This window comes from Narcine bancroftii, chromosome 1 (assembly GCF_036971445.1).
Source record: "Narcine bancroftii isolate sNarBan1 chromosome 1, sNarBan1.hap1, whole genome shotgun sequence".
NCBI lineage: Eukaryota > Metazoa > Chordata > Chondrichthyes > Torpediniformes > Narcinidae > Narcine > Narcine bancroftii.
In genome coordinates, this window is record NC_091469.1 from 222,525,761 (window position 1) to 222,553,132 (window position 27,372).

General features: G+C 38.2%; 1 protein-coding gene across 10 annotated transcripts in view; it reads left to right on the forward strand.

Annotated features, from left to right (window-relative positions):
• Positions 1-22,651, forward strand: part of slf1 (SMC5-SMC6 complex localization factor 1) — a 102,002-nt gene extending 79,351 nt beyond the window's left edge. For 6 of the 10 annotated variants that reach the window (XM_069891321.1, XM_069891315.1, XM_069891354.1 and 3 more), the window contains one exon: positions 21,736-22,651. In XM_069891321.1, coding sequence (XP_069747422.1) covers positions 21,736-22,196 — 461 coding nt within the window. In that variant the 3' untranslated portion in view covers positions 22,197-22,651. Of the gene's footprint in view, positions 1-1,747; positions 2,940-2,977; positions 3,195-10,908; positions 10,969-21,128; positions 21,178-21,735 lie in introns of those variants that run through there. The other 4 variants (XM_069891394.1, XM_069891384.1, XM_069891364.1 and 1 more) reach the window with 4 other exon arrangements.
• The last annotated feature ends 4,721 nt before the right edge of the window (positions 22,652-27,372 follow it).

A 27,372-nucleotide genomic window follows, 5' to 3' on the forward strand; every position in this document is an offset into this window, starting at 1 on the left:
TTCCATGGCTGTAGGCGCATGTTCCACCTGGGTTCCAGGGCTGTAGGCGCATGTTCCACCTGTGAACATGTTGGTTTCATCCCACTTTGCAAAAACTTGCAGCAAATTGGCAGGTTAATTTGCCATGATACATTTTTGTTGTTGTGCATGGGAATGTCCGTCAGCAAATTAAATTATTATTCATGGATGTTAGGTGGTGGTTCAATAGGTTTGTTTCCATGTTGTGAGACTCCATGGCATTCTGAAATCTAAATAATTACAGCATATTAGTTTTTGAGCTTTCTACATCAAACTATTAAACGGTTTTTAACATTGACAATAGTTTAATGTTAATAAAAATATAATTGAAGTCTTTCAGTAAGGATAGGCTATCATATATGTGAGTGATTCGATCACAAATTAACCCTTTTGCGATAATGTCAGTATCAGTATTACAGGCAACTTTGCCCCACAAAATCCAGCTGTAATATCTGAAACTGGACTCATCAAACTAGAGTCAAAAGTAGAGTTCAACCAAGAAATGAACAGAGAAGCTTGGCCAAATAAAGTGGGTCAAATTTTTTTGTAATCTGATTGAACAAGTACAATCTGATGGAGAAGTTTTCTGTGGACCTTGGTACAAAACATGCAGACTCACAACCAGACGTAACACACATACAGGCAAACTATAATACAGGACAAGTATTCATGATTACAAATAAATAAATATTGTTTTGTACAAATGAGAGTCTTGGCTGGTTAGTGTGAACAGTTCCTTGGGTCGGTTAGAATTCTCGCTGTCTGTGGGAAGAAGCTGTTTCTCTGGTGCTTGCTCTTACGCCTGTATCTCTTTCCTGTGTGACAGACTTGTTTTTTTTTTAATCTTTAGTTATAAAATATATATTTTTTAGAAAAGGCTGTGTAGATGGACAGGGACACACAGGCACTTACACACAGAAACCATTTTGAAAGTCAAAATGATTGCTAATCCATTGTTTGGTTGAAGCTGTGTAAATGGCCATAAAACTGAAGTGATTGTCCATTGAAAGTAAAGACAACGCCACTTACTCAGAAACTCCTCTGTTGGTTAGCTGTACAGACAGCCCGGAAGCATTTTCTCGTTAACTTTTGGAAGAGAGGAGCTTCAAACAGAATCAGTAGTGATGTCTCGTGATTAAAGACGGTTCAAGGAGACATCTTTAATATCACACTAGTTTCATCTGAAGTCAGAATTGCAGAGACCTTCTTAGGAGATGGTCCTGTTGTGTTCTCATCATGGGAGATGCGCAAATTCACTGGCTATGAGGAAGAATCACTTCACTGTTTTTGTCAAAAGAGGGCAGTTCTACCATGTCCATTTGTAATGGTCACTTCATTAACCCTTGCCTGGATTAGTGACATAATCGCGTGAAACACAGATTGCGGAACCTCCTTGGAAGAAAAGGGGATTTGTGAAAAATCATTCATCTGAAGAAACATTTCTCTGAAAACAGATCTAAAAAGAATTCTTGAATTTGAGATCTTTTGAATGGCGGTTTTAAAGACTCCAAGTTTCAACATAAAAGATTTACAAGATTAAACTTTAAAATTATCTCTTTAGAATTATGCCTGAACTGTAATGGTTTGGGTTTTGCTACATGCACACATTTGCGCATTGTGGGGTTAAGTTTAGAGTTAAGTAAGATTTTATATTATTAATAGTTATTAACAAAAATTATTGTTTTGAAGATACCATTGACTTGGTGAATTTCTGTTGTTACTGGTCTAGATTGTAGCACCTGACAGGAGCACCTGTGTGCATGGTGGAAACGGTCCTCAATGATTTTGCGCGCCCTCTTCAGAGAACAATCCCAGGTGATTGCGTCAATGGGAGAGAGGGAGACTCCAATGATGCTCTGTCACTCTTATGGTCCTGTGGATAGACCTCTGATCCATTTCTCTGCAGCAACCGTACCACACTGTGATGCAGCTGGCCAGAACTCTTTCGATAGAGCTCCTGTAGAAGGTTGGCTGGTAGCCTTGCCTGCTTCAATCTTAACAGGAAGTGTAGTTGCTGTTGTGTTTTCCTGACAAGTGAGGAGATGTGTGCCCACGATAGATTACTAGTTAAGTGAACCTCAAGGAACTTGGTGCATTTCTGGTTCTCCTGAAGGCCACAATCATCTCCTTAGTCTCAAGTTGTTACTCTTGAGCCATACCACGAGATTTTCCACTTTTTCTCTGTAGTGCAAGTCAACATTGCTGCTGATGAGGCTAATTATTGTTGTGTCATTTGTAGAATTTGGTCAATTTACGCTTCCCTTTGGACAAAATTATTGATTGCACGCCACTTTTGCTGTGCACATATTGTTCTCTTTCAATCATTTTATTGAGTTTTATAGAACGACCACACCTTGTATAGAGAACACAAGGTTTCCAAATATAAGGAATATATGTACATTTCCAAAAACAAGACAATAGCGATATATCCCTTCCCCATACAATGTCATCAGAATGATTAAAAAAAAACAAAGAAAGGAACTCTAATTTTATGTCAAAACATTTTTTTTGGTTGGTTAAAGGTACCACAGTTCTGCTGAATCTATAAATTATCACTAACTGAAGGAAAAACCATGTACATAAATAAATACACTCAATGATCAGGACAAATGGATTTAATGAGCAGTAAAATAGTCCATAAAAAGACTTCAAATTTTATGAACATTCATATTCGCATACAACTCTGAACACCTGATCTTTTCTAAATTAAAGCAAAAGACGACATAGTGGGTTGAACGGGATCTTTCCATCTAAGTAGGATAGCTCTTTGTGCCATAAGAGTTGTAAATAGTATGACTTAATGATCAGATGAAGAAAATAGCTCATTAATATAATCTAATACTCCAAACACAGCTATTAAAGGATTAGGTTCAAGATTAACAAGTAATATTATTGACAAAACATGAAAAAAGTCCCTCCACACATATTATTTAAAAATGGCTTGGGCCTTTTTCCCCAGAGCTGGATCTGCCGATACAGTTGTGGGGCAGAAGCGTGATCAGGAAAGGACTGAGCACACCAGTGGGCCAATGTTCAGCGTGACAATGGTGGACGTTCTGCTACCGATCTGGAAAAAGTGTGATGTTACATTGAAAATTGAAACTTTTGATGCATGCTCCCAAAATTCAAATTATTTATCTTTTTATTTGCAGTTCATCAGATTTTGATCCCACTCTATGTGGGGAGTAATAAAGGACCTGTTGTATTCTTCAAATGTCTTCTGAGCTTGATTCGTAAAATATGTAGTTATATCAAAAAATACAATAGTCCATTGAAGTGTTCTGTGTGGTTAGGCATAAATACACTGGGGAAATACACCATAGCAAGCTCTTTCACTTGTATATAGAACTCCCTTGATATCTTTCAGCTCTAACAACCTTCAACTTCAGTGTTAAAAGTTGTATTGATTTTGAACATTTTTCTATCTAAGGTACTCTCCTGCCCCCTGTTGGTCACTTTAACTTGTTATTTCTTGGAATTGAGTTTTTAGCTTGAATGCTTCACTCACCCACCTGTTCACCATATTATGGATTTGCCCTGTGGTCACAGAAACTTTACATTCCAAAAGTGCATTTATAAATTATTTACTGTACAAATTTAGGCAGCTGGCCAACAGAAACCAACATACAGGCTCATTTCAATTGGTTTCAACAATAAGAGACAATATCATTACTTTTCAGTGGGGCATAATTTGGAAAGTATATATTTTACCAGTTAAAAAGAGATGGGAGCTATTTCTATTGCCCTGAACTTGTATTCTGCTGTCTATATGCAGAATACCTAATTTTTTTAAAGTTTTGGATTTTCATGCCATTGACTAAAACATGATTTAGTTTGCTTTTAGCCAGTGTTTCTAGTGCATTTCATATTACGTATTTTGTAGGAGTGCAGTTTTCCTGATTTCTTTCATTCCATTTAATTAATATTTGGTAACTTAGTAAAATAGGTGATTTTTCAAATGTAATCTTTATTTTGTCATCACGTCTTATAAACCTAGTGATTCTCACATGTTTTCAGTAAAGTCCTCTGTTGTTTAAGTATTTGTACAATGTTTTTAGTCTTGTGAACAGTTGCTTTTGATCTTCTGGCCTATCAAGACGCTTGCTCCAGTGCATTGATTATGCTAGTTTGCCCCACTCTTGATTCTGGTCAAGTTCATTGCTTTTTCTTTTTTAATTTCTAACTAGTCCAACATTTTAACTGTAGTATATTGCATCATAGAGTTTGAGTAATGTAAGTGAAGTTACGGATTTGACTTTTTAATGAAAAAGCAAATGTACCCACATTCCAAAAGATTAACTAATTGGCCTGGTCACCCCAATAAACAGAAAATTGAAGGAATTAATAATCAGAAATAACATCACAAATTTACAAACTAACATAGCTTCATATATACTGCTCTCTTTTCAGAGTTGACGTCTTTAGAAATAATAAACTAGTTGTAATAAAACAAAACAAGATTTTAAAAGAGATAATTAATTAATTTCTGTTTGCCAGTTCTGAGACAGCTATTGAAGCCAATCCGCACCCATTGGAATTGCTTGACTGAAAAGGGTTGTAGTTTACGAGGTAGTGTCTCCTTTTGGTGCACACAAAAGCTCAGTATAGTGAGTGGTGTCTAGATTCTTGGTCCTATCCTGATTGCTTCATTTTCCATTTTAACAAGAGATGGCACAGATATTTCCACAAATTGGTGTGAATATTAGACTTTTTGAAGCCTTTTATGACAACATTCTTGAACAGTTTTCTTGGTCCTTCTGGAGTTTGGAATTATATCTATTTGTCTCTGCTAATGGAAGCTGACCACATGAAGTTAACACCTCAAGGCTGGGGATGTTAGTCTAAGACAGGACATTGACATTGGATCTCTTATCCTGCCAGTGGATCTGGAGGATTTTGATTTACCTTTTGGTGGTAGTCCATGATTGGGAGCATTGGGAGATGGGGATTGCTGTTGGAGAGAAAATAATGAGCTTTGTGCTGAGTTTGACATCCAGTTTTGAAAAAAAAAAATTATTTTGCAGATGTTAAATGCAAGGCTCATTCTATCGTGCTTTGTTGAATAAACTGATGCATAATTGGTTCATCTATGTAATTGGCATTGTTAAAGTTTAAAACTCTTACTTTTGACTGAGCTGCATCTTCTTGAGCCAAATACAGGACTTAATCTCACCTTTGGGAGAAAGGGTAACGAGATAACTAACTGTCTCATTGTGCAAAAAGTATTGATTGGGTCCATGAGCAATGGTTGACAAAAACAGCCTGCATATTGTCGGTCTTTCTCCAAATGACTGTTTGATCTTCTAAGTTGTGTAGATTATGGTCCATGTCATATATTACTTTCCAACAAGCTTTTTGGTTTTTTTTATTTTATTTTTGATATTAAATGACTTGAAGACTTCTCCCACCAGTACTTTATCACTTCTTCAGCCACACTTGGACTCTGAATAGACGTATTCTCACTTAAAGACAGTAAGAGGATAAATTTAAGTGTGTAAATTTTGGGAATTTCCTATTTTCAATACAATGATTGGAAAGTTGATTATTTTAGCCAGCTTCATAACCTCCCATTCATTGTATTGGTTATTATCCACTCTAGATGAACCTGCCAGGGGCCAAAGAGGCAAGTTTCTCTTAGTGTCTGAAGTTCAAGGATGTCTTCTATAATTGTTGCTCTCCAAAGTCATTTATAATTATATAAAGTGCAAAAAGGATGGTTAAAATGAAGTTCAATTTCTTGGAAGATGAGAATGGGGAATTGATATTGGGTAATGAAGAAATGGCTGAGCCTTTGAATGATTCTTGTGTTGGTATTCATGGTGGAGGACACGTCAAATAGGCCAAAGACAGATGTGATGGGAGGCGAAGATCTAGATATAATAGCTATCACTAAAGAGGTAGTACTCAAAAAAAAAAGTACAGGGGTCTCAAGATGGATAAATCCCCTGATCCTGATGGAATGTGTCCTGAGGTACTGAAAGAAATTGCAGAATTTATAATTGAGGCTTTGGTGATGATTTACCATAATTCCCTACATTCTGGGCAGGTCCTGGTGGATTGGATGGAAGAAAGTGAGCATAATGCCACTATTCAGAAATGGATTTAGGCAAAAGGCAGTTAGTTTGACATCTGTAGTGGGGAACCTGTTTGAAACTCAATGAAGAAGAAAGAATGGGGTATCAGGAGCATAATGGATCCATCAGGAAAATGTAGCATGGATTCAGCAAAGACAGGTCCTGTTTGATAAACTTACTGGAGTTATGAGTATATAGTGAGTGCAGAGAGTTGTGGTATAAGGATGTTTTTCTTGTTGGCTATAGGTGGTGAGAAGGATGTCATAGTGGTTGGTCCTGGGCCCACATATTATACATTATATGGAAGAGGGGACATCGTGCCGTGTGTCTATATTTGCTGATGACACTAAATAGAGAGGAAAAACAAATTGTGCAAAGGGTACAGAGAATCTGCAGAGATGTAGGTAGGTTAAATGAGTGGGCAAGCGTCTGGCACATGGAGTACAATGTTGGCAATTGTGAGGTTATCCACTTTGGAAAGAAAAAATGGAAAATCAGAATGCTATTTTAAATGGCAAGTGATGGCAGTATGCTGTCGTGCAAAAGGACGGGAGTGCTTGTGCGTGAATCGCAAAAGGTTTGTTTGCAGGTGCAGCATGCTATCAAGAAGACAAATGGGTTAAGGTATTATTGGGTGTGGGAATTGTTGGAGTATTTTATGTTTTAAATGTGTTGTCGTACATTGAATTTAAAAAGGGAAAACTAAGATGAAAATCAGAAAAAGGGGGATGGAGGTGGCGAGGAGATGAAAAAGGGATGTAAGCAAGATATAAGATGGCCACACTGAACTACATGAGTATAAACATTAATGGAATACATAACCAAATTAAAAGGAAGAGGGTACTAAATTTACTGAAGAAAGAAAAAAATAGATATAGCATTTGTGCAGGAATCGCATCTCACTGAAGTGGAACACAACAAATTAAAGAGAGTCTGGGTAGGACACGTAGCGGCAGCATCATATAATTCAAAAGCTAGAGGTGTAGCCATATTAGCCATACCAATCAAAATAGAGGAGGAAATAATAGATCCAGCAGGGAGGTATGTAATGATAAAGTGTCAGATATATTCAGAATTTTGGAATTTGCTCAATATATATGCACCTAACGAGGAGGATCAAAAGTTTATGCAGGATATTTTTTTGAAGATTGCAGACACACAAGGAAATATATTGATAGGAGGGGATTTTAACCTTAATTTGGATCAAATGATGGATAAAACTAGACAAAAGACTAGCAAAAAGAATAAAGTAGCAAAATTTATGGTTAAATCAATGCAGGAAATGAAATTTATGGATATATGGAGGAGACAATACCCAAGAGAGAAGGAATATTCATATTATTTGAGTAGGCATAAAACATACTCAAGGATTGATTTTTTTTTTGTCAGCGCATATTCAAGGGAGAGTTAGGAAAACTGAGTATAAAGCTAGACTACTATCAGATCATTCACCCTGTTATTAGCAATAGAACTGGAGGACATCCCACCAAGAACATATAGATGGAGGTTAAACTCCATGCTACTTAAAAGACAGGAATTTAGAGAATTTATTGAACGCCAAATTAAAATGTACTTTGAAATAAATACGGAATCAGTGAAAGACAAATTTATATTATGGGATGCAATGAAAGCCTTCATTAGAGGGCAGATAATAAGTTATGTAACTAAGATGAAAAAGGACTACAATCGGGAAATAGAACAGTTGGAAAGGAAGATAGTAAGTACAGAAAAAGAACTAGCAACAAGGGAAAATATAACAAAAAGAAGAGAATAGGCGGACAAAAAAATAAAATACGAAACATTACAAACGTATAAGGTGGAGAAGAACATAATGAAAATAAAGCAGAAGTATTACGAGCTAGGAGAAAAAACGCACTAAGTATTAGCCTGGCTACTTAAAACAGAACAGGCTAAAAGAACTGTATTGGCATCAAGGAAAAAGGACAAACAAATTACATATAACCCAACAGAGATTAATGAAAACTCTAAGGAATTTTATGAACAATTATACCAAACTGAGAATGAGGGGAAAGATGATAAAATAGAAGAGTTTTTAGCTAAAATTGAACTGCTGAAATTGTAAGAAGAGAAACAAAACAAACTAATAAAACCATTTGAAATAGAGGAAGTACAGGATATATTAAAAAAGCTGCTGAACAATAAAACACCAGGAGAGGATGGATCTCCAATAGAATTTTATAAAACATTTAAAGAGTTATTAATTCCTCCTCTCCTGGAAGTAATGAAGCAGGTAGAACAAACACAAAACTTGCCAGATTCATTTAAGACAGCAATAATTACAGTAATACCAAAGACTGGGAAGGATCCATTAACACCAGCATCATATGGACCAATATCTCTACTTAACTCAGATTATAAGATAATAGCAAAATTATTAGCAAACAAATTGGCCGATTGTGTACTAAAAATAGTAAAACATGATCAAACTGGATTTATTAAAAAAAGACGAACACCAGATAATGTCTGTAAACTTATTAATCTAATTCATGCAGTTCAAAGAAATAAGAAACCAGCAGTGGTTGTTGCTTTAGACGCAGAAAAAGCTTTTGACAGAGTAGAGTGGAACTATTTATTTAAAGTATTACAGAAGTTCAATCTACCAGAAAAACAAATTAATTGGATTAAAGTATTGTATAATGGACCATTGGCGAAGGTAGCAGTAAATGGATATGTATCGAACCAATTTAAATTAAGTAGGTCAACTGGACAGGGATGTCCATTATCCCCCTCATTGTTCGCCTGAGCAATAGAACCATCGGCAGAACTGATAAGAAAATAAAATAAAAGGGATAAAAATAAAGGAAGAATATAAAATCAGCTTATTTGCAGATGACATCATTGTATACCTAACAGAACCAGAGATATCAATAAAAGAATTACATAAGAAATTGAAGGAATATGGAGAAATATCGGGGTACAAGACCAACGCAAAGAAAAATGAAGTGATGCCGATGAGTAATGCGGATTATACAGAATTTAAATGGCAAGCACAAGCAATCCGATACCTAGGTATCAGGTTAGATAATAACTTAACCCACTTGTACAAACTAAATTATCAGCCACAAATAAATAAATTGCATGAAGACTTAGAACATTGGAAAGAATTACCGCTAACGTTGATAGGGAGGGTAAACTGCATTAAAATGAATGTGTTCCCAAGGATACAATACTTATTTCAAACGTTACCAATTCCCTTAACAAAGAAATTATTTAATGAACTAAAAAGAATAATAAGGAAATTCTTGTGGAAAGGGAGGAAACTGAGGGTAGCATTAGATAAATTAACAGAGAGGTATAACCAAGGTGGTTTGCAGTTACCAAACTGTAGAAATTATTATAGAGCCACACATTTAAAGTATTTATCATATTTTTACCAGACAAGGGAAAAACCAGACTGGTCTAAGATAGAACTAGATAAAATAGGGGAGAAGGTACCAGAACATATACTTTATAAATGGGATGAAAAGTTGGTGCAATATAAAAGCTCACCAGTACTGCATCATTTACTTAATATATGGAAGAAGATTTTTTTAGAAAGGAAAAAAAAAACGAATTACCAAATACCAAAATTATATTGACGCAAAATCTGCTAATCCTTTTTGCAATAGATAACCTTTCTGTTAGAGAGTGGGAGAGAAAAGGAATCAAAAGAATAGAAAATTCTTTTTTGGGAAATAATTTATTAACATTTGAACAGTTGAAGCACAAAAATGGAATAACTCATGGTGCAATGTTTGCATATCATCAATTGAAAGCTTATTTAAAAGCTTATAAATTGTGAAACAGCTTGAGATTACCTGAAGGAAGCAGCTTTGAATACATGATTACAGACACAATGATAATTAAAAAATTCATAACCAACATGTACATTAAGCTGCAAGATAAGGAAAATGAAATAAACTATAAACCTAAGCAGAAGTGGGAAAAGGTCTAAACATAAAGATAAAAAATGAAGTTTGGGAAAAGTTATGTTCTGGAACTATGAAGAATACAATAAACACAAGGTTATGCATGATATAGTATAATTGGTAACACGGGGTATATATTACTCCTCAAAAATTTTAAAAATGGAATTCAACATTATCGGATAGATGTTTTCGCTGTAAGAAGGAAATGGGAACAACATTACATGCAACTTGGGCATGTACGAAAGTAAATATGTTTTGGGAAGAATTAAATCGGATATTAAATAAAATTTAAAAAAATAACATACCGAAAAAAACAGAGATATTTCATTTAAGTAACATAAGAAGTAGAGAATTAGGCCTCCAATTGGATAAAGCGCAAAAAAGATTCATTATGATAGACATAGAAGTAGAAAAAGAATGTATAATGTCAACTTGGAAAATGGAAGAGAGCCTAAGAATACAGCCAGCAATGGTACATGGAAATGAATAAATGTATTCCATTGGAAAAAATAACATTTAATTTAAAAAATAAAGTCACATTGTTTGAATAAATTTGGGAACCATACATGGAACATAACAGAGAGAGCTTGCCTCGGACCTCCATCCCCTAAAATGATAAGAAGACAAAACGACTTGATTCAGTGTGTAAAAATAGATGACGCATTTTTCTTGTTCATTTTCCTTTGTGTGAAGATATTGTTTTATGGTTTTATTGTATTGTATATGTTGAATATTTATGGGTTTTGGAGGGGGGTGGGAAGAGGGGAGAAAAAAGGGGGGGGAGGGAGAAAATGACACTGTGTATATTTAATGAGAAACGTACATATTTTGGTTGATATGGTTCACATTGTGAAAAATTTAAAAAAATTTTTTTTTTTTTTTTAAAGACAAATGGAATGTCAGTTTTCATTGCTGGAGTGATTGAGTTTAAGAGCAGGGAAGATATCCTGCAACTGTACAAGGTACTGGTGAGACAGATTCTGGTGTGCTCTGGTTCTGGTCTCCTTGAGGAACGATATAGTGGCTTTGGAGGCAGTGCATCAGAGGTTTACCAGGTTGATTCCAGCAATCACGAAGAATGATTGAGTCATCTGGGATTGTATTCGCTGGAATTTCGAAGAATAAGAAGAGATCTTATAGAAACATAAAATTATGAAAGGCATAGATAAGATGGAGAAAGGTAAGTTGTTTCCATTGAAAAGGGGGACCAGAACTAGGGAACATAGTAGATTTAGGACAAAGATGAGGAGGGTGGATAATTTGTGGAATTTGCTGCCCATTGGAAGCAGTGGAGGCTACCTCAGTAAATTTAATTATCACAAGGCTGGATAGATTTTTTTTTACATAGTAAAAGAATGAAGGAATGTGGGGGAAAACCAGGTAGGTGGGGATAATCATCAGATCAGCCATGATCGCATTAAATGACAGAGCAGGCTTAAGGGGTGGATGGTCTACTGCTGCCCCTATTTCTCATTCTACAGATCATGTCACAAGACAAATTATCTTCATTTCTTTGTCAACATTACTTTGATTTTATAGCTAATTAAATAGCTTTAGGTCAATTAGCAGGATTTGCACATGCTATTTACCACAGTATCTCAAAATTCAATATCTCAGTGTCAGGCTAGGTAGAGATGTTATTAGTGTAGAGTAGCTATCTTACTTGGACTATTACTGCACAAAATTTGTTTACTGACACTAACTAGGTGTCCAAATGTCAAGAGTTCTCAATTCTTTCTTCTCTCCTCAACTATTGACAGTGTTGAGGTCACCCATAATCTTATTGAATGTTAGGGCAAATGAACCAATGGCTTTGTTTGTACTAATTTCTTTTGAATGAAACACAAAAGTCTGCAGAAATGTTAGAGGAACTTCCCTTCAAGGTATGGGTAAAAACCAGGCAGGCGTTTGGATTAAAAGGCTGCGGAGAAGGGGAAAAAAAGACCATGAGGAGAAGCACAGACTAATAGACCATTTTGGCCTGTTGCTGTAGTACATGACGAAGCTAAGCACAAATCATTGTCTATTTATGAGCTTTGAGATGTATTTGGCTAATGATCAAACCAATGACAATTTAAGATGTGCTGCCATTTAATTTATAAGGATTAGAATTGCAGTTGCTATAGCATGGCCATCACTGGCAATACACTGCTAATCCAGCTGTTCCCGTATCCATGCATTTTCTCATTTGAAGCCTATACTTACCCGGTCTCCATTTAATGCCATCAATGGAATCTGGCTTGGCAGATAATTTGCTTGTTGTATAATGCATTTTTATCCATGTCCTGTTTTTTTTTTCAATGTTGTTTTGCCAATTGCCTGGTTCCTGACCCTTTCATCAACGAGAAAAGTTACCATCTAAACTTTCTGGGCTACATTTGAACAGAGTGCAAACGTAAACTGTTCAGCCTCTCTTGATGGAATAAGAGAAAGAGGAAGAATGGAGCTGGTATAATTAGCTGGGATAGAGTGTATATCTTGAGGAGTTTTGGTAACTGAAAAGGAAGCTAAGGAAGAAAATTAGGGTGAAAAGAGGACCGAAGATAGCTCTAGTAGAGAACATTAAGGATGATCGCAACAGATGATATTAGAACATAAATGGAAAAGGGATAACTAGAGAAAAAAATGAGACCACTCAGGAATCAATACATGGGCATTCTCCAACTTGTGACCTATGCGATTTGCATCCATTCACACATAAAACAAATGTTTTTTTAAATAAAGAAAAAGTACAAAATTTACACAGATTGTGTTGTATTTGACAAACTAAGAGGAATATAAGGCACGTAAGAGCTAAAATGTGCGTACTTGTTAGCCGGAGTCCTTAGGCTGGGTGTGACTATTTTGATTCCTGTGTGCATGCAGAATCAAAATGGCCACGCCCAACCTATGAACTCTGGGATGCCAGCCAGGAAGGTAAGCATGGACCAGAACGTGGAAAGATTTGTTGCCAAGGTTGATTGACAAATTCAGGAAGCTTTGTTGTTATCATCAAATCTCTGATGGGGGGCAAAAAAATTTGATTTAAAAGATTTGCTTTAAGACTTTGGTACTCCACGCACATGGGCAAAATTCCGACATGTCTATTTTGAGATGCAACCAACCCTTTGGTCCCAATTACAGTTCTAAGTTGGGGAATGTACATTTATATTTTTTCATATAATGCGCACACACATATACTGCACGGGTGTAGTATTCTAAATTCCAACTGATAAAAGCAATTTGTATTTAAGTGGGATGTAAGACAAAGTACATACCAGTATATGCCACAGTTAATCTCTCGCAATTAACACCCAATCAACTTCCCGAAGATATGTCAATTTCCCATTATATAGATGATAACCTACGCAACACATTAACAAGCTTTGGAGAGGAATCAATTCAATAGATCGAAGACAGGCTTTAGAGTTGAGCAAAATTTTAATTCCAATGTCTCAAATCAGAGGCACTTGATATGTTCCTCTCTCAGGGACGGGTCTGGGCAATTAACATAGATAAATTGCATTGCCATAGCCAGAAAGTCCTGTTTATAGTAATGCGATGGCATTCAGTACAAAGAGATATTCCAAAGATCAAAATTTCCCACGCCCACTCTAAATTGTGCATGTTCTTTTATTGCCGCTATTACATTTTCATGTTTACTATGACATTTCCACACTTGCTGTAAATTTTCCTTCCCCCGACAGCTATAAATTGTGTTCTTTCATTGCCACTTTTATATTCTCATGCCCGCTCTAATATTCCCACATTCACTATGAATTGCCAGCGAGTCTTTCCCATGACAGCTATAAATTGTGGGTGTTCTTTCAATGTCGCTATCGTATTCCCACACCTGCTATAAATTGCCGGTTCAACTTTCCAATTCCTACTATTGTGTATATTCTTTCAATGCCACTATTATATTCCCACACTCGCTATAAATAGCTGTTCGACTTCTCCACACCCACTATTAATTGTGCTCATTGTTTCAACATGTAAAAATATTTGTGTATAGCATGCACACACATATAACATACAGGGTCGGGGGGGGGGGGGGGGTGGTTGCCTGGTTTGTAAAATATGCACATAATAACCATATAACAATTACAGCATGGAAACAGGCCATTTTTGCCCTTCTAGTCTCACCTACCTGCACCCTGCCCATCACTCTCCATTCCCCTCCTATCCATATACCTATCCAATTTTTCCATAAATGACAAAATTGACACTGCCGCCACAACTTCTCCCGGAAGCTCATTCCACACAGCCACCATTCTCTGAGTAAAGAAGTTCCCCCTCCTGTTACCTCTAAACTTTTGTCTCTTAACTCATGACCTCTTGTTTCAAACTCTCCTACTCTCAATGGAAAAAGCCTATCCACATCAACTCTATCTAGCCCTCTCATAATCTTAAATAACTTCATCAAATCCCCTCTAAACCTTCTATGCTCCAAAGAATAAAGACCTAATGTGTTCAATCTTTCTTTGTAATCTAGATTCTGAAACCCAGGTAACAATTTTGCATATCTTCTCTGCACTTTCTCGACCTTGTTGATATCCTAAATTTGGTGACCAGAACTGCACACAGTACTCTAAATTTGGCCTCACCAATGCCTTAAACAGTCTCAACATCACTTCCCAACTGCTGTATTCCATGCTTAGATTTAAAAGGCCAGCATACCAAAAGCCGCCTTCACCTGATTCTACATTCAGGAAACGATGCACTGTTATTCCGAGATCTTTCTGCTCCACTGCATTCCTCAATGCCCTCCCATTTACTATGCATGTCCTGTTTTGATTATTCCTACCATAATGAAGCACTTCATACTTATCAGCATTAAACCCCATCTGCCATCTTTCAGCCCACTCTTCTAAGCAATCCAAATCCACCTGCAATCTTTTAAAATCTTCATCATTATCCACAATTAAACCTATTTTAGTATCATCTGCATATTTACTAATCCAATTTACCACCCTATCATCCAGATCATTAATGTATATGACTAACAGCAAAGGACCCAATATAGATCCCTGAGGCACACTGCTTGTCACCAGCCTCCTCTAATTCTCTAGTATCTTCCTTCTAGCCACTGTTGAATCCATTTTACAATCTCATAATTTATACCTAATGACTGAACCTTCCGTACTAACCTTATTGAAGGCCTTACTGAAGTCCATATAGACAACATCCACTGCTCTACCCTCATCAACATTGCTAGTCATCTCTTCAAAAAATATTCAACAAGATTGGCCAATTTAATTGTGACCTTCCACACACAAATCCATGTTGAGTGTTCCTGATCAGACCCTGTATCTCCAGATATATATCTCATCCCTAAGAACACTTTCTATTAATTTACCTACCACAGATGTCAAACTTGCAGGGCCATAATTGCTAGGTTTGCTCCTCGAACCCTTTTTAAACAAAGGAGCCATATGTGCAATATGCCAATCCTCCAGTACTATTCCCATCTGTAAGGACATTTGAAAAACCACTGTCAGAACCTCTGCTTTTTCCTCACTAACTTCTTTCAAAGTTCTGGGGAAAATCCCGTCAGGACCTGGAGACTTATCTACCTTAATATGCTTCAAAATCCCTAATACTTCCTCTTAATTACTATAGTTTCCATATTTACCATCTTTGTTTCCTTTACCCTGCACAATTCAATATCCTTCTACTTAATGAATACCAAAGAAATGGTTCAAGATCTTCCCCCATCTCTTTTGGCTCCACACACAATTGTCTGCTCTGATTCTCTAAGGGACCAATTTTATCCCTTACTCTTCTTTTGCTATTAACATATTTGTAGAAACCTTTTGGATTTATTTTTTTACCCTGCTTGCTGTAGCCACCTTGTACCTTTTAGCTTTTCTAATTTCTTTAAGATTCTTTTTACATTCATTGTATTCCCTGAACATTTTTTTTCTTGTTTCTTATATTTATTGGAGGTCTCCCTCTTTTTTCAAACCAATTTTCCAATGTCCTTTGAAAACCATGGCTCTCAAACTTTTGACCCTGTCATTTCACTTAACAGGAACATGAAGATTTTCTACCCTCAAAATCTCACCTTTTAAAAGACCTCCATTTCACAACTACATCCTGCCCATAAAACAAATTGTGCCAATCCACTCCTCGTAAATCCATTTGCATCCCCTAAAATCTAGCTTTTCCCCACTCCAAAACCTCAGTCCTAGGCTCTGACCTATCCCTTTCCATAATTACATTGAAGCTAATGGCACTATGATCACTGCATCCAAAGTGATCCCCAACACATATCTTTGTCACCTGACCTAACTCATTCCCCAACAGCAGATCCAACACTGCCCCTTCTCTAGCTGATACCTCTAAATATTGCTGTAAAAAAAAAACTAGCCTGCACGCATTTTACCAACTCCAATCCATCCAGCTCTTTCACAGAATGGGTTATTCAATCTATATTTGGAAAATTAAAATCTCCCACAATCACAACTCTGTGTTTATTACAAAATATCTGCTATCTCCCTACAAATTAGATCCTCGAGTTTTCATTCCCCATTAGGTGGTCCATGATACACCCCTATAAGTGTAACTACTCCTTTCCCATTCCTCAATTCCATCCAAGTCCTAATCCTGCCTAAGTACCGCTGTAATATTTCACCTGACAGGCAATGCAAGACCACCCCCTCTTACCCCTCCAATACTAACACCTAAAGCAACAAAATCCAGGAATAGTTAGCTGCCAATAACATCTCTCCTGCAACCATGTTTCACTAATCACTACCAGGTCATACTGCCAAGTATCAATCTGTACCCTCAGCTCATCCACCTTCCTTACAATAGCATTAAAATGTATGCATTTCAGAAAATTCTCACTTCTAACTCTGTTTGCCCTCATCTTTACAAACAACACTACTGTTATTTTTCTATCATCTCCCCTCCATCTTCATACAAAGCATCTCCCTTCTCTATCACCTGCCTTTCTACACTCAACACTGTCTACAAGCTTTCTCTGCAATCTAACCTTCTCCTTGCTGTTCTCTTCCATTTGGTTCTCTTCTCCCCCCCCCCCCCCCACACGACCATTCTAGTTTAACATCTCTCGAGTAGCCTTAGCAAATGGCCCTGCCAGAATCCTGGTCCCCCTGGGATTCAAGTGCAACCTGTCTTTTCTGTATAGATCACATGTATCCCCAAAAAAGTCCCAGTAATCCGGAACCTTGAAACCCTGCCCCTTGCTCCACCCCTTCAGCCACGCATTTATCCTCCACCTCATTCTATTCCTGCTCTCATTGTTGAATGGCACAGGCAGTAATCTCAGGATTACTCCCTTTGCAATTCTTCTTTTTGAACTCCCCACCTAACTCCCTGTACTTACTTTTCAGGACCTCTTCTCTTTTCCTCTCTACGTCATTGGTACCTACATGTACCACGACCTCTGGCTCATCTCCCATTTAGGATATCTTGGACATGAGCAGCAACATCTCAGACATTGTCAACAGGGGGGAGACGGGACAAACCACCATCCGGTTTTCCTTACTGGGCCCACAGAATCCTCTATCTGTCCTCCTAACTATTGAGTCCCCTATGACTACTACCATCCTCTTCCTTTTTCTGCCCTCCTGAGCCACAGACCCTGTGCCAGAGATACCACCACTGTTGCAGTCCCCAGCTTGGCTGTTTCCCCCACCCCCAACAGTACTCAAAAAGGAGTACTTATTATTGAGGGTTACAGCCACAGGGGTCCTCTCCAGCACCTTATTCTTCCCCTTCCATCTCCTAACTGTGACCCATTTATCCTCCTCCCGTGCCCTGGTGTGACCACCTAGCTGTGACTCCTATCTATGACATCCTCACTTTCCCTGATCAGAGCAAGCTCATCAAGCTGCAGCTCCAGTTCCCTAGCACGGTCCCTGAGAAGCCACAGCTCAGCACACCTAGCACAAATATGGATGTCCGGGAGGCTAGAAGACTCAAGGACCTCCCACATCCGACACTGAGAACAGCAAACTACTCTCATATTCATCCCTTCTCTCTCTCCTCAAATGCAGTGGAAAGGAGGAAAAAAAAAACAAATAAACAACTAACCAACCTTAATGAGAACAAGCTGGGCCTCGGCTCGCCAAAGCCTCCAAGTCCCACTCCTTTGCTGTGGCACACGCTTGCTGGGCTGCTCCTTTACCTTGCCCTCCTTTTATTGGCCATTACTGATTAACCCTGTCACTCTCTCCTTGCTCCTCCGACACTGCACCCGAACTGCTAGGCCCTAGGCCCAGTAAGTACTCGACTTTTAAAGTCCTTACCTTGCCGTGTGCGTGTTACGTGCGTTAAAAATACGGTACTTCTGTTTTTATTGTGGTGAGAGACTTGAAAACATGGGGCGTCGATGGTAGTGTCTTGAAAACAGCCAATATTATATTTAACAAGGTGCTGAAGGACCTGACGCATATGAAGGTAAACAAATCTGGCCCTGATCAAATATATCTAAGGACACCGGGAAGCAGGAGAGGAGATTTTAGGTGCAGTAGCTGAGGTTTTTGAGTTGTTATTAACTGTAGGTGGGGTGCCAGAAGACTGGAGGGTGGTAAATGTTGTGTCTTTTTGAGAAGGGCTGCAGGTAAAAGCCTGGGATCTACTGACCAGTGAACCTAACATCTGATTGGTTAAGCTAATGGAGAGTTTTCTGAGGGAGAAGATGGACATACACTTGGGTATACAAAGGCTGATAAGAGATAGTCTGCACAGATGTGGAGGTCATGTCTCACAAATCTTAGGTTTTTTTCCAAGACTGATGATGATGTCAGAGCTGAAGATGTCACATATCTGGATTTCAGAAAGCCATTCATGAAGGCTCCACTCTGGAGGGTTAGCTTGCATGGTACCCAAGTTAAGATGGCAGATTGGATAAAGAATTAGCTTCAGAAAGCCGAGGGGATGTTGAAAGTTGTTTTTCAGCCTGGAGGCCTGTGACTGTGTGCCATAGGGTTTGGTGTTGGTTTCATAACTGCTGGTTTGGAAGATAATGTACATGGCATGATTAGAAGTTTGCAGATTACACTAAAGTGTCTGGTATTGTAAAGAGTAAAGAAGGTTGGCAAAGATTGCAGTTGGATCTTCATCAGTTGGGCAGGTGGCCAGAGGAATGGTTGATGGAATTTACATTTTAAATTTAGACATACAGCACGGTAACAGGCCATTTTTGCCCACAAGTCCTTGCCATCCATTTTACACCCAATTGACCTACACCCCTGGTACATTTCTAGTGATGAGAGGAAACTGGAGCTCCCAGGAAAAACCCTTGCAGACACTGGGAGAATGCACAAACTCCATACAGACAGCACAGAATTCAAGCTACTGACCCAATCGCTGGTGCTGTAAAGGCATTATGCTAACTGCTACATCAACCATGCATATTGAATGCAATACTCCAAATGGGGCCTCACGAATGTCTCATACAACTGCAACATGTCCTCACAACTTCTGTACTTAATATTCTGACTGATGAAGGCCAATGTATTGAAAGTTTTTTTGACCACCCATCTACCAATGACACCACTTTCAAGGTACTATGTACCTGTACTCCTTGATCCATCTGCTCTACAACAATGTAATGCAGAGAAATGTGAGATACTGCATTTGGAAAGTCTCATATGGGTAGGACCAACCCAGTGAATGGTAGGGATCTGAGGGAGTGTTGTGGAGCAGTGGGATCAGGGAGTCCAGGTACTGTGATGGATTATATTATATTTTATATAGATAATTTTGAAGGAGTTAGTTTGTGGGGGTTGTGTAGGTCACAAATAAACACAAACACTTAACAAAACAGGTCTCATTTAAAATGCCAGAGCTTTGCTCAAACCAGACAGTCCAGGTTCTGAGTGCCTTTGCAAAATCTTTGAAGAATGCTTATAGAGACTTCACAAGTAGGTGTTAATTGGACATACTGTGGAGTAATGGATTATTGTTTCGAAAGCAACAGATGAACTGACGCAGAAGTTTGGGTTCAGTGCCACCATCTGTCTGGTTGCTGTTCTAAGAAGGCCGTGTGGTTTTGCAAGCACAGAGAGAGAGAACTGTTTTCTGAAGTCATGGCAAGCTGACATCTTGTTGAAACCCCATTTTGAAGACAGGTAATGAATTCCAAGTTCAGCCTGTTGAAAACCCTTGTGGTCCTTACAAGAGGAAATGACTAGCTGGAGTGTTTCACCTGAAATAAGGGAAACAAAAGGAACTCTGTGGTGACCTGCAGAAGAAGAGGTTATCATCTGTAAAACCTGATAGGGCAAGTTTCTTCTGCAAGTCACTGAAGTGGCTGATGGGAAAGAATCAGTTTGTGTGTGTCTAACGGGCAACAAATCTCTCTCTGAAACCGACAAGAAACATCCTGAACATCCAATTACCTTTGAGCACCAAAGCTTGGTGAAAATTCATAAATGTCAAATTCTATGCACTGTATAATACTGATGAACTTGGAGGAGTGAGAAGTGAGATTGGACTGTAAGTTAAAGAACTTTTCTGAACTTGTACACACATTACATACATATGTGCTTAGAATTAGAAGTGGGTTAGGTTAATTTAATAGTAATAAGTTAAAATTTGATATTTTTTAATGTTTAAAGAAAATTAAAAACTTATTTTGTTTAGGTAACCATTTGTCTTGGTGAATTTCTATTGCTGCTGGGTTTTAGGGTCCTCTGGGCCTGTAACAGTACATAGTGCTTTGAAAGGGGTTTTACATGTAGATGAGTAGTCAAAAAGGCTTTCAGTACATTGGCCTTCATCAGTCAGAAGATTAAGCGTATAAGTTATGAGGTCATGTATGAGATGTTGTTGAAGCTCCTTTTGGAGTACAGTACTGCATTCAGTTTGTATCCTTGTGCTGCAGGAAAGATTCTGCCTAATTGGAGAAGTTACGGGGAAGATTTATGATGATGTTCCCAAGACTCGGGAGTGGTTTCTGACTAACAGGGAGAGGTTGAGCAGGCTTGGGTTTTTATTCCTTGGAGCCCTGGAGCCCTAGATGTAAATTGGACAAAAGCAGAGTCTCTTTCCCAGAGTCGGGGAATCGGTAACCAGAGGATGTGGTTTTGAGGGTGGGGGGGGGGGGGAAGATTTAACTGGAACCTGCAACTTTTTGACTTTTTTCACACAGAGGGTGCTGAATGAGTGGAATGGGCTGCTGGAGGGGTTGGATGAGTAAGGTATGACTGCAACTTTTAAAACATTTTGACAGATACATGGATGGAATGGGCTTAAAGAAATATTGGGAGGTGGGATGAGTGTGGTTGGGACATTTTGGTTATTGTGGGCAAGTTGGGTGAAAAGGCCTGTATCCATACTAAATGACTGAGATTAAACTGACTAATGGCAGGGTTCTTTGCCATGTTATTTTGCTCTTATAGATGTTTGAAAGGCAATTGTGTTGGACTTGGTTTTTTTATGAAAGTCACTGTGAAATTGATATTACTATTTTTTTTAAATTAGAAAATATTAATACAGTAGAGGAAGGCAACAGCACTTTAAAATGAATGATGCATTGCATAATTAGAAATAAGTGAATCAAAACAAATGGAATATTTTGCATTTAAAATATCTTTTCACCAAGCAAAATGCATCCAGACGTCATCTGTAAACTGATCAGACAATTACGTTGGCATAGTAACTGCCAAAAGTAGTTGTGGATGTGCCCCAAAGGTGAAAAGGAAATATGTTTCAGTTCACTTGTTATGGATGATGTTATTCTGCTCTTGTTTTTGCAGGGACTACTTTGGTACAGGACTATCATGGAAGAAGGCCTATAAATTGTATCAATTCTCCAAAGTCAAAGAAATATATTTGTGCCAGTTATGAAGATGAAAAGGAGGACAATAAAGGGTTGCCTGGAAATTTTGAGAATGAAATCAAACCTACTGAATTTGAATCTGGTGCCTATCTCTGGTCTATGTTATTAAAAAACTATATTGAAAATCATAATTTATCCTTCATCTTTCATGTTATGAATGATGAATCTTTGAATACAGTTGAAGTTCGAGGAAAGAACCTGTTTAATTCATTTCCTGACCATCTGATTTTGCAATATGCTGAAGATTTAAAAGCTTACAAGGAACTTCCAAAGTGTATTCAGCACGTGCTTGGCAAAATCGGGAATGGAGCTCTGGCACTTGGAGTGCATACAGAATTGCTACTTTTGCACTTGGAATCAACGCTAACTCATTTTTAATTTCAAATTGGAAAGAGACATTTTCATTTCAGAATGGATAAGGATTTGCAAATTTTGTATAATAGAAAAAATAAAGATTTCATGCTGAAATTCTGAAGAGACGAGTATTAAATCATGAAAACCCGAACCTGCTTCCATTTGCAATTATTGCGTTTTCTTGAGCTAACAAAAATAAAAATTGCATTCCAGAGAAACCTGGTAATATAATGAAGAAAATAAAGCCTGTATTGTTTGATAGTTCTCTGTAAAATGCTTTTTGAAGAGTTTTTGACTTTGATTTCTAGTTGTTTATATGTGGACTCTAAATTTCATTTGGTAGAAAGTTTGATGTATGCAATGAGCTCAAGTTGACCCCATCTTTTGCACAGCTATAAATCTTGATGCAATTTAAATACAATGCATTTTAAGACCAAAGTAAAACAATTAAAAAATAGACCATGAAAATTTCACAAAAAGCATTTGGAATTATTTTATAACCTTTCTCCATTGCATTCATTGGCCTCCCTCAAAACATAAGTATGCCATCTAATTTTGAGGGAAGTGTTCTTTCTTTTCTTGCATTTAGAGAAGAGGACAGGGATCACTTCAAAGCTTATTGGGGCTACTCTGATATTTCTCATGTTTCAAATTTACTGGAAATAGAAGACCAGTTTGGATCAACTGGGTATAAAACTGCATTTTCAAGATTCAGTTATTGTCATATAATGATACTGAATATGTAATACGGGTACATAATCTTTTATCTGAAACCCTTGGGACCAGACACTTTTTCAAATTTGGAATTTTTCAGAAAACAGAATAAGTAACAGCGGTACATTAAGTAATTGCACTAATTTCAGATTCACACAAAATAAAGAAACACTCCAGCTAAAAGGATCTCTCGATTTGGGGTGGAGGACTGGGTGGGGGGTGGGGTGGCAGTGGTGCTAGAAAGGGGTGGGGGTAAATGAAGTGAGATCAAGATAGAACATAATTTTTTTTATTTTTAAGTAAAATTTCAAACATTAACTGGCTCAAACTAAGCTAAAAACCTGAAAATATGATGACCATCATCTTCAGGTTGGAGTCTTTAACTGATCACTTGTGGTACCCATTCAGTCAGTACACAGTCAAGATGTGCACTTTTTGCTTTGTGCAATGTTTTCCTATTTTTAATTTGTTTCTGGTCATCACTGTCTCTGTAAAGCTTCAATAACTTATCTTTCTGCTTATTTAAGTCGTATAGTGGTAGTTTCCATACCATAATCTTCAGTAAGATGCACAGATACAACTTGATCCAGCTTCTGCAGTAACTACTTTCTGTGGAGTCAACAATGACAGATACTTTTTATACTTATCTGTTACCCATAGGAGACTGCAGCTCTTTTTGATATTTTCACAGTCTTCCAAGTCCGTGAACAGCAGAGGCACGTCTGACTGGTAGGAGCACTGAGGTATGGGCGTGGGTCGTATCAAGTCATGTTTGGCACCAACCGTGAGCTTTGGCGTGCAGACGACATCCATGGGGGGGAAAATGTTCTCTTTTCTGAGGTTTTGGTTTTCAGAATGTTGGATAAAAGATTTTGTACCTGAATTTCACAGAACTGCCTGCAGTAGAGTCACTATTAGTATCACTGAGAGTCCCTTAGCTCTCTTAGCTATGTTGCTAACCAAATCCTGATGATTTGAATTTTGCAAAGATAACCCTATTTTTGATCTGCAGCATGTGCTTTGTGACCTTGCTGCTTTGACTATATAATCAAAATGCGAATTTTTAAAAGTGCAAATATTGGAAATATAAATAAAAACCAAACATGATGGAAATGCTGAAAGGTCACTTGCCTGAAATGCTATCTCACTCCTAATGCTGCTTGACCTGTTTAGTATTTTGTATCTTCTGCCAAAGTGTAAGGTCTATATCAGATAATTTTTGCAAATGAAAGTACCGGTCGTATTTTGGGGGGAAAAAAATTGTAGCAGGGTATCTAATCATGTAGCGGTAATCGGAGTTGTGTAGAGTTAGCTTACAGAGCCCATCTACTTTCTTTCTATTATAGGTTGGATTTTGAACCTGAGGAAAACAAATAATATCAATAATCATTCATCTAAATGCTTAATTTTCAATACAGCTGAGGAAACCGATCATGCATCATATTTTTCATGGGTGAAAATATAAAACTGCAGGTGTGGAAATCTGACATAAAGATGAAATGCTCAGCAGTTAAGTCCTTTGACTAAATCTAGGAATGTTGTACCATTAGCATATTTTAGGGGAATACAGTACAGGCAATGGGTAATGAACAATTCAATTTTACCAGACTGCAATGGATTTTGTCCACAAGTTGAAAAATGCACAAAAAATTGCTATTTGGTAACCATGCCTCATAGTAATGAATGGCGTCAAAGTTATTGCCTGTCTTACAGCTATTTCTGTTTTCATTTCAGGCTTCATGTACATATTTTTAAATGTTCACTTGCTGAAGGAAGTGTCCAGATGCAAAAGAGTATTGGCATTTGAATTGGATAATTGGAGGGAAAGATAAGTACTTGCATTGTATTACTCCATTTTCTTTATTCTTAATTAATCAATTGTATTTTTAAATGTAAAAACTTAATTTTTGTTTTTTAGTATCTCGATTGTGAGTTGCCAAGTTTATTATGGGCTGAGACCTCCTTACTCTTGGCCTCTGATTTACTCGTGGTAAAAGCCTATCAGGAAAAAAACAGCTTGTTCAGCCGTCCACATTCAGAGAAACTAAGTGTCGCATGCAGCTGGGGATGGTGGGCAGTGAATCCAGCAGCTGTTCGGGTTAAATCATTACCCAGCCCAACAAAGTACATTGCAATGCAGACTTCAAATTCTGCTAATGTTTCTCACAACTCAAGCATTTTATTTTCAGTTTTACAATTGCTGATGTGATTTTTATTCTTTGTAAAAGAATGAACTTTGGTAAAGTATAAAATTCATGTTTTAGCTTTTAATTCTACACCAGCGTTAACAGGAGAATTGTTCTATCTTTCTGTGGTGCAATGTTTAGGTGTATGGTCATGTTATTGTTTACTAAAAGTTAATACATATATTTTTTGATCCATCGACAATGAAGCCTTCTGAAGACATCTGTTTCAACTTCAACTCCTATCCAAGATCTGCAAGCTCTGTCATACGTGGGATAGGAGGAGAGGTTTGAGGTACTCAGTGTTTTTTCAATCATGTAGTGTTTTCTCCAACCTGAAAATGACTTCGCATGTATTGAGCTTGGAGTGGTCCTCTGTTGGATGTCTGGTGTCAAACTATTCAGGCAGCCCATCAAAACTGGTTCAGTGCGATCGGAGCCTCTGGACTGGGAGAAGTCGCCTGTCAGTGAATTTGGAATCAATACCTTGCACTGCCATTGTTTCTGCAAAAAATATGTGAAGTACCTACGGTTATCCATATCCCTGAAGCTGGTGCATTGGAGGTGCGAGTGTATCATCCTGGATCTTGATTGCTGGAGGGCAGTATTGTGTGGCAGAGGTAGATTGATGAAGATCTTTTTTTCATGTACTTGAGATTTGGTCTGAGGCCTGTTTTGAATGTGTTAATGAATGAGTTTTAAGGAAGAACAGTGAGATCTTGGGGTTCTAGATCCAGAGATCCCTTAAGGTTGCCACACAAGTTAACACAGTGATTAAGAGGGCATACAGTGTGTTGGCCTTCATTAGTCACACTTGAGCTCGAGGATCATGGATTTCCTTGCCAACGATACCACAGTCGTGAGTTGTTTCAAGAAAGGGGATGAGTCGAAATGAAGATTGAAAACATGGCTGAATGGTGCACCAACAACAATCTTGTACTCATTGTCACCAAAATTAAGGAGCTGATTATTGACTTCAGGAAAGGAAAGCCAGAGGTGTACGATCCAGTGATCATTGGGGGATCAAAAGTTTTGCACAGTCAGCTTGTTCACATTAATTCTTTATTTACAGTTCTTTGTTTTCAGTGTGTACAGGGTAGCCACTGAAAACGCAGTGGTGGCTGATGAACGTGAAATAACCGCATGCAGTTGCAGGTAAATCAGAACTCATTTTCTTGAGTCGCACTCATATTCTTTTCAAACGCTGAACCACGCACGCCACGTTATGACACCCCTTGCCAGTTCACTAGACTTCTGGGAGGAGTTGTCTATCTATAGTGCTGCTACAAACCTCCCCAACACCCCCCCCCCCCAAAAGTACCGGCACTATCACCTGGTGTTTTTTTTTTAGGTCGACCCCTGCGTCTTGAATAGAGGCAGTTTGAGCCTGTCTGTGAATGACAGAGGCTGCCTGTCAATGTCCAAGATGCAGGTTGACCTAGTTTGTCTTATCATCCTGTATGGTCCCTCGTATGGCGCCTGCAAGGGCTGTCCATATGTTCCTCTACGCATGAACATGTATTCACAGTCCTTCAGTTCGTGTAGTACATGTGATGATGCTGGTACAGGGGATAATTTGCCTACGGTATTCCCTAGTCTGCCCATTTGGGACTGTCGAAATGGGCCATTAAGGCAGATGTATGGTGACGATGAAATTGTTCAACCATCCCGTTGGACGGCAGGTGATAGGCGCTTGTATGAAGAAGCCTGGAACGGAGCAGCCGAGATAAGGCCATCCATAACGAAGATGTAAATTGAGCTCCTCTGTCAGAAGAGATGTGCGCTGGTAGGCTGAAGTAAGCCACCCAGGAATTAAGGAATGCTTGTGCACAAGAGTACATAGAAGCATCCGCCATGGGAACTGCCTCAAGCCATCGTGTAAACCAACGATCGCTGTGAAGAGATAGCAATAGCCTTGTGAAACTGGAATTGGTCCCACAATGTCCACATGGACATGGTTGTAGCGTCGAGTTACCGCTGGGAAGGGTTGTAGTGGTGCTTTCGTATATTGATAGATTTTGACTTTTTGGCAAGCTACACAATGCTTTCATAAAGACAAAGGAACTCTTAGCTCAAGCAACCTTGCTCAATTTTCCAGTCCTAAACACAGCCTTTCAACAGACACATCTGACGCAGCCATAGGGGGCACTCTGCACTCTGCGTGATGTCTTTTTTTAGAGCATGCCAAACAAATCTGTCTGAAATCGGATGAACTGTCGATCTGATGGATGGATGAGAAAGGCCATGCACAGAATCAAAAATGCCACGTCTCCACGAAGCTGGAACCACTGGCTGTGGATGTC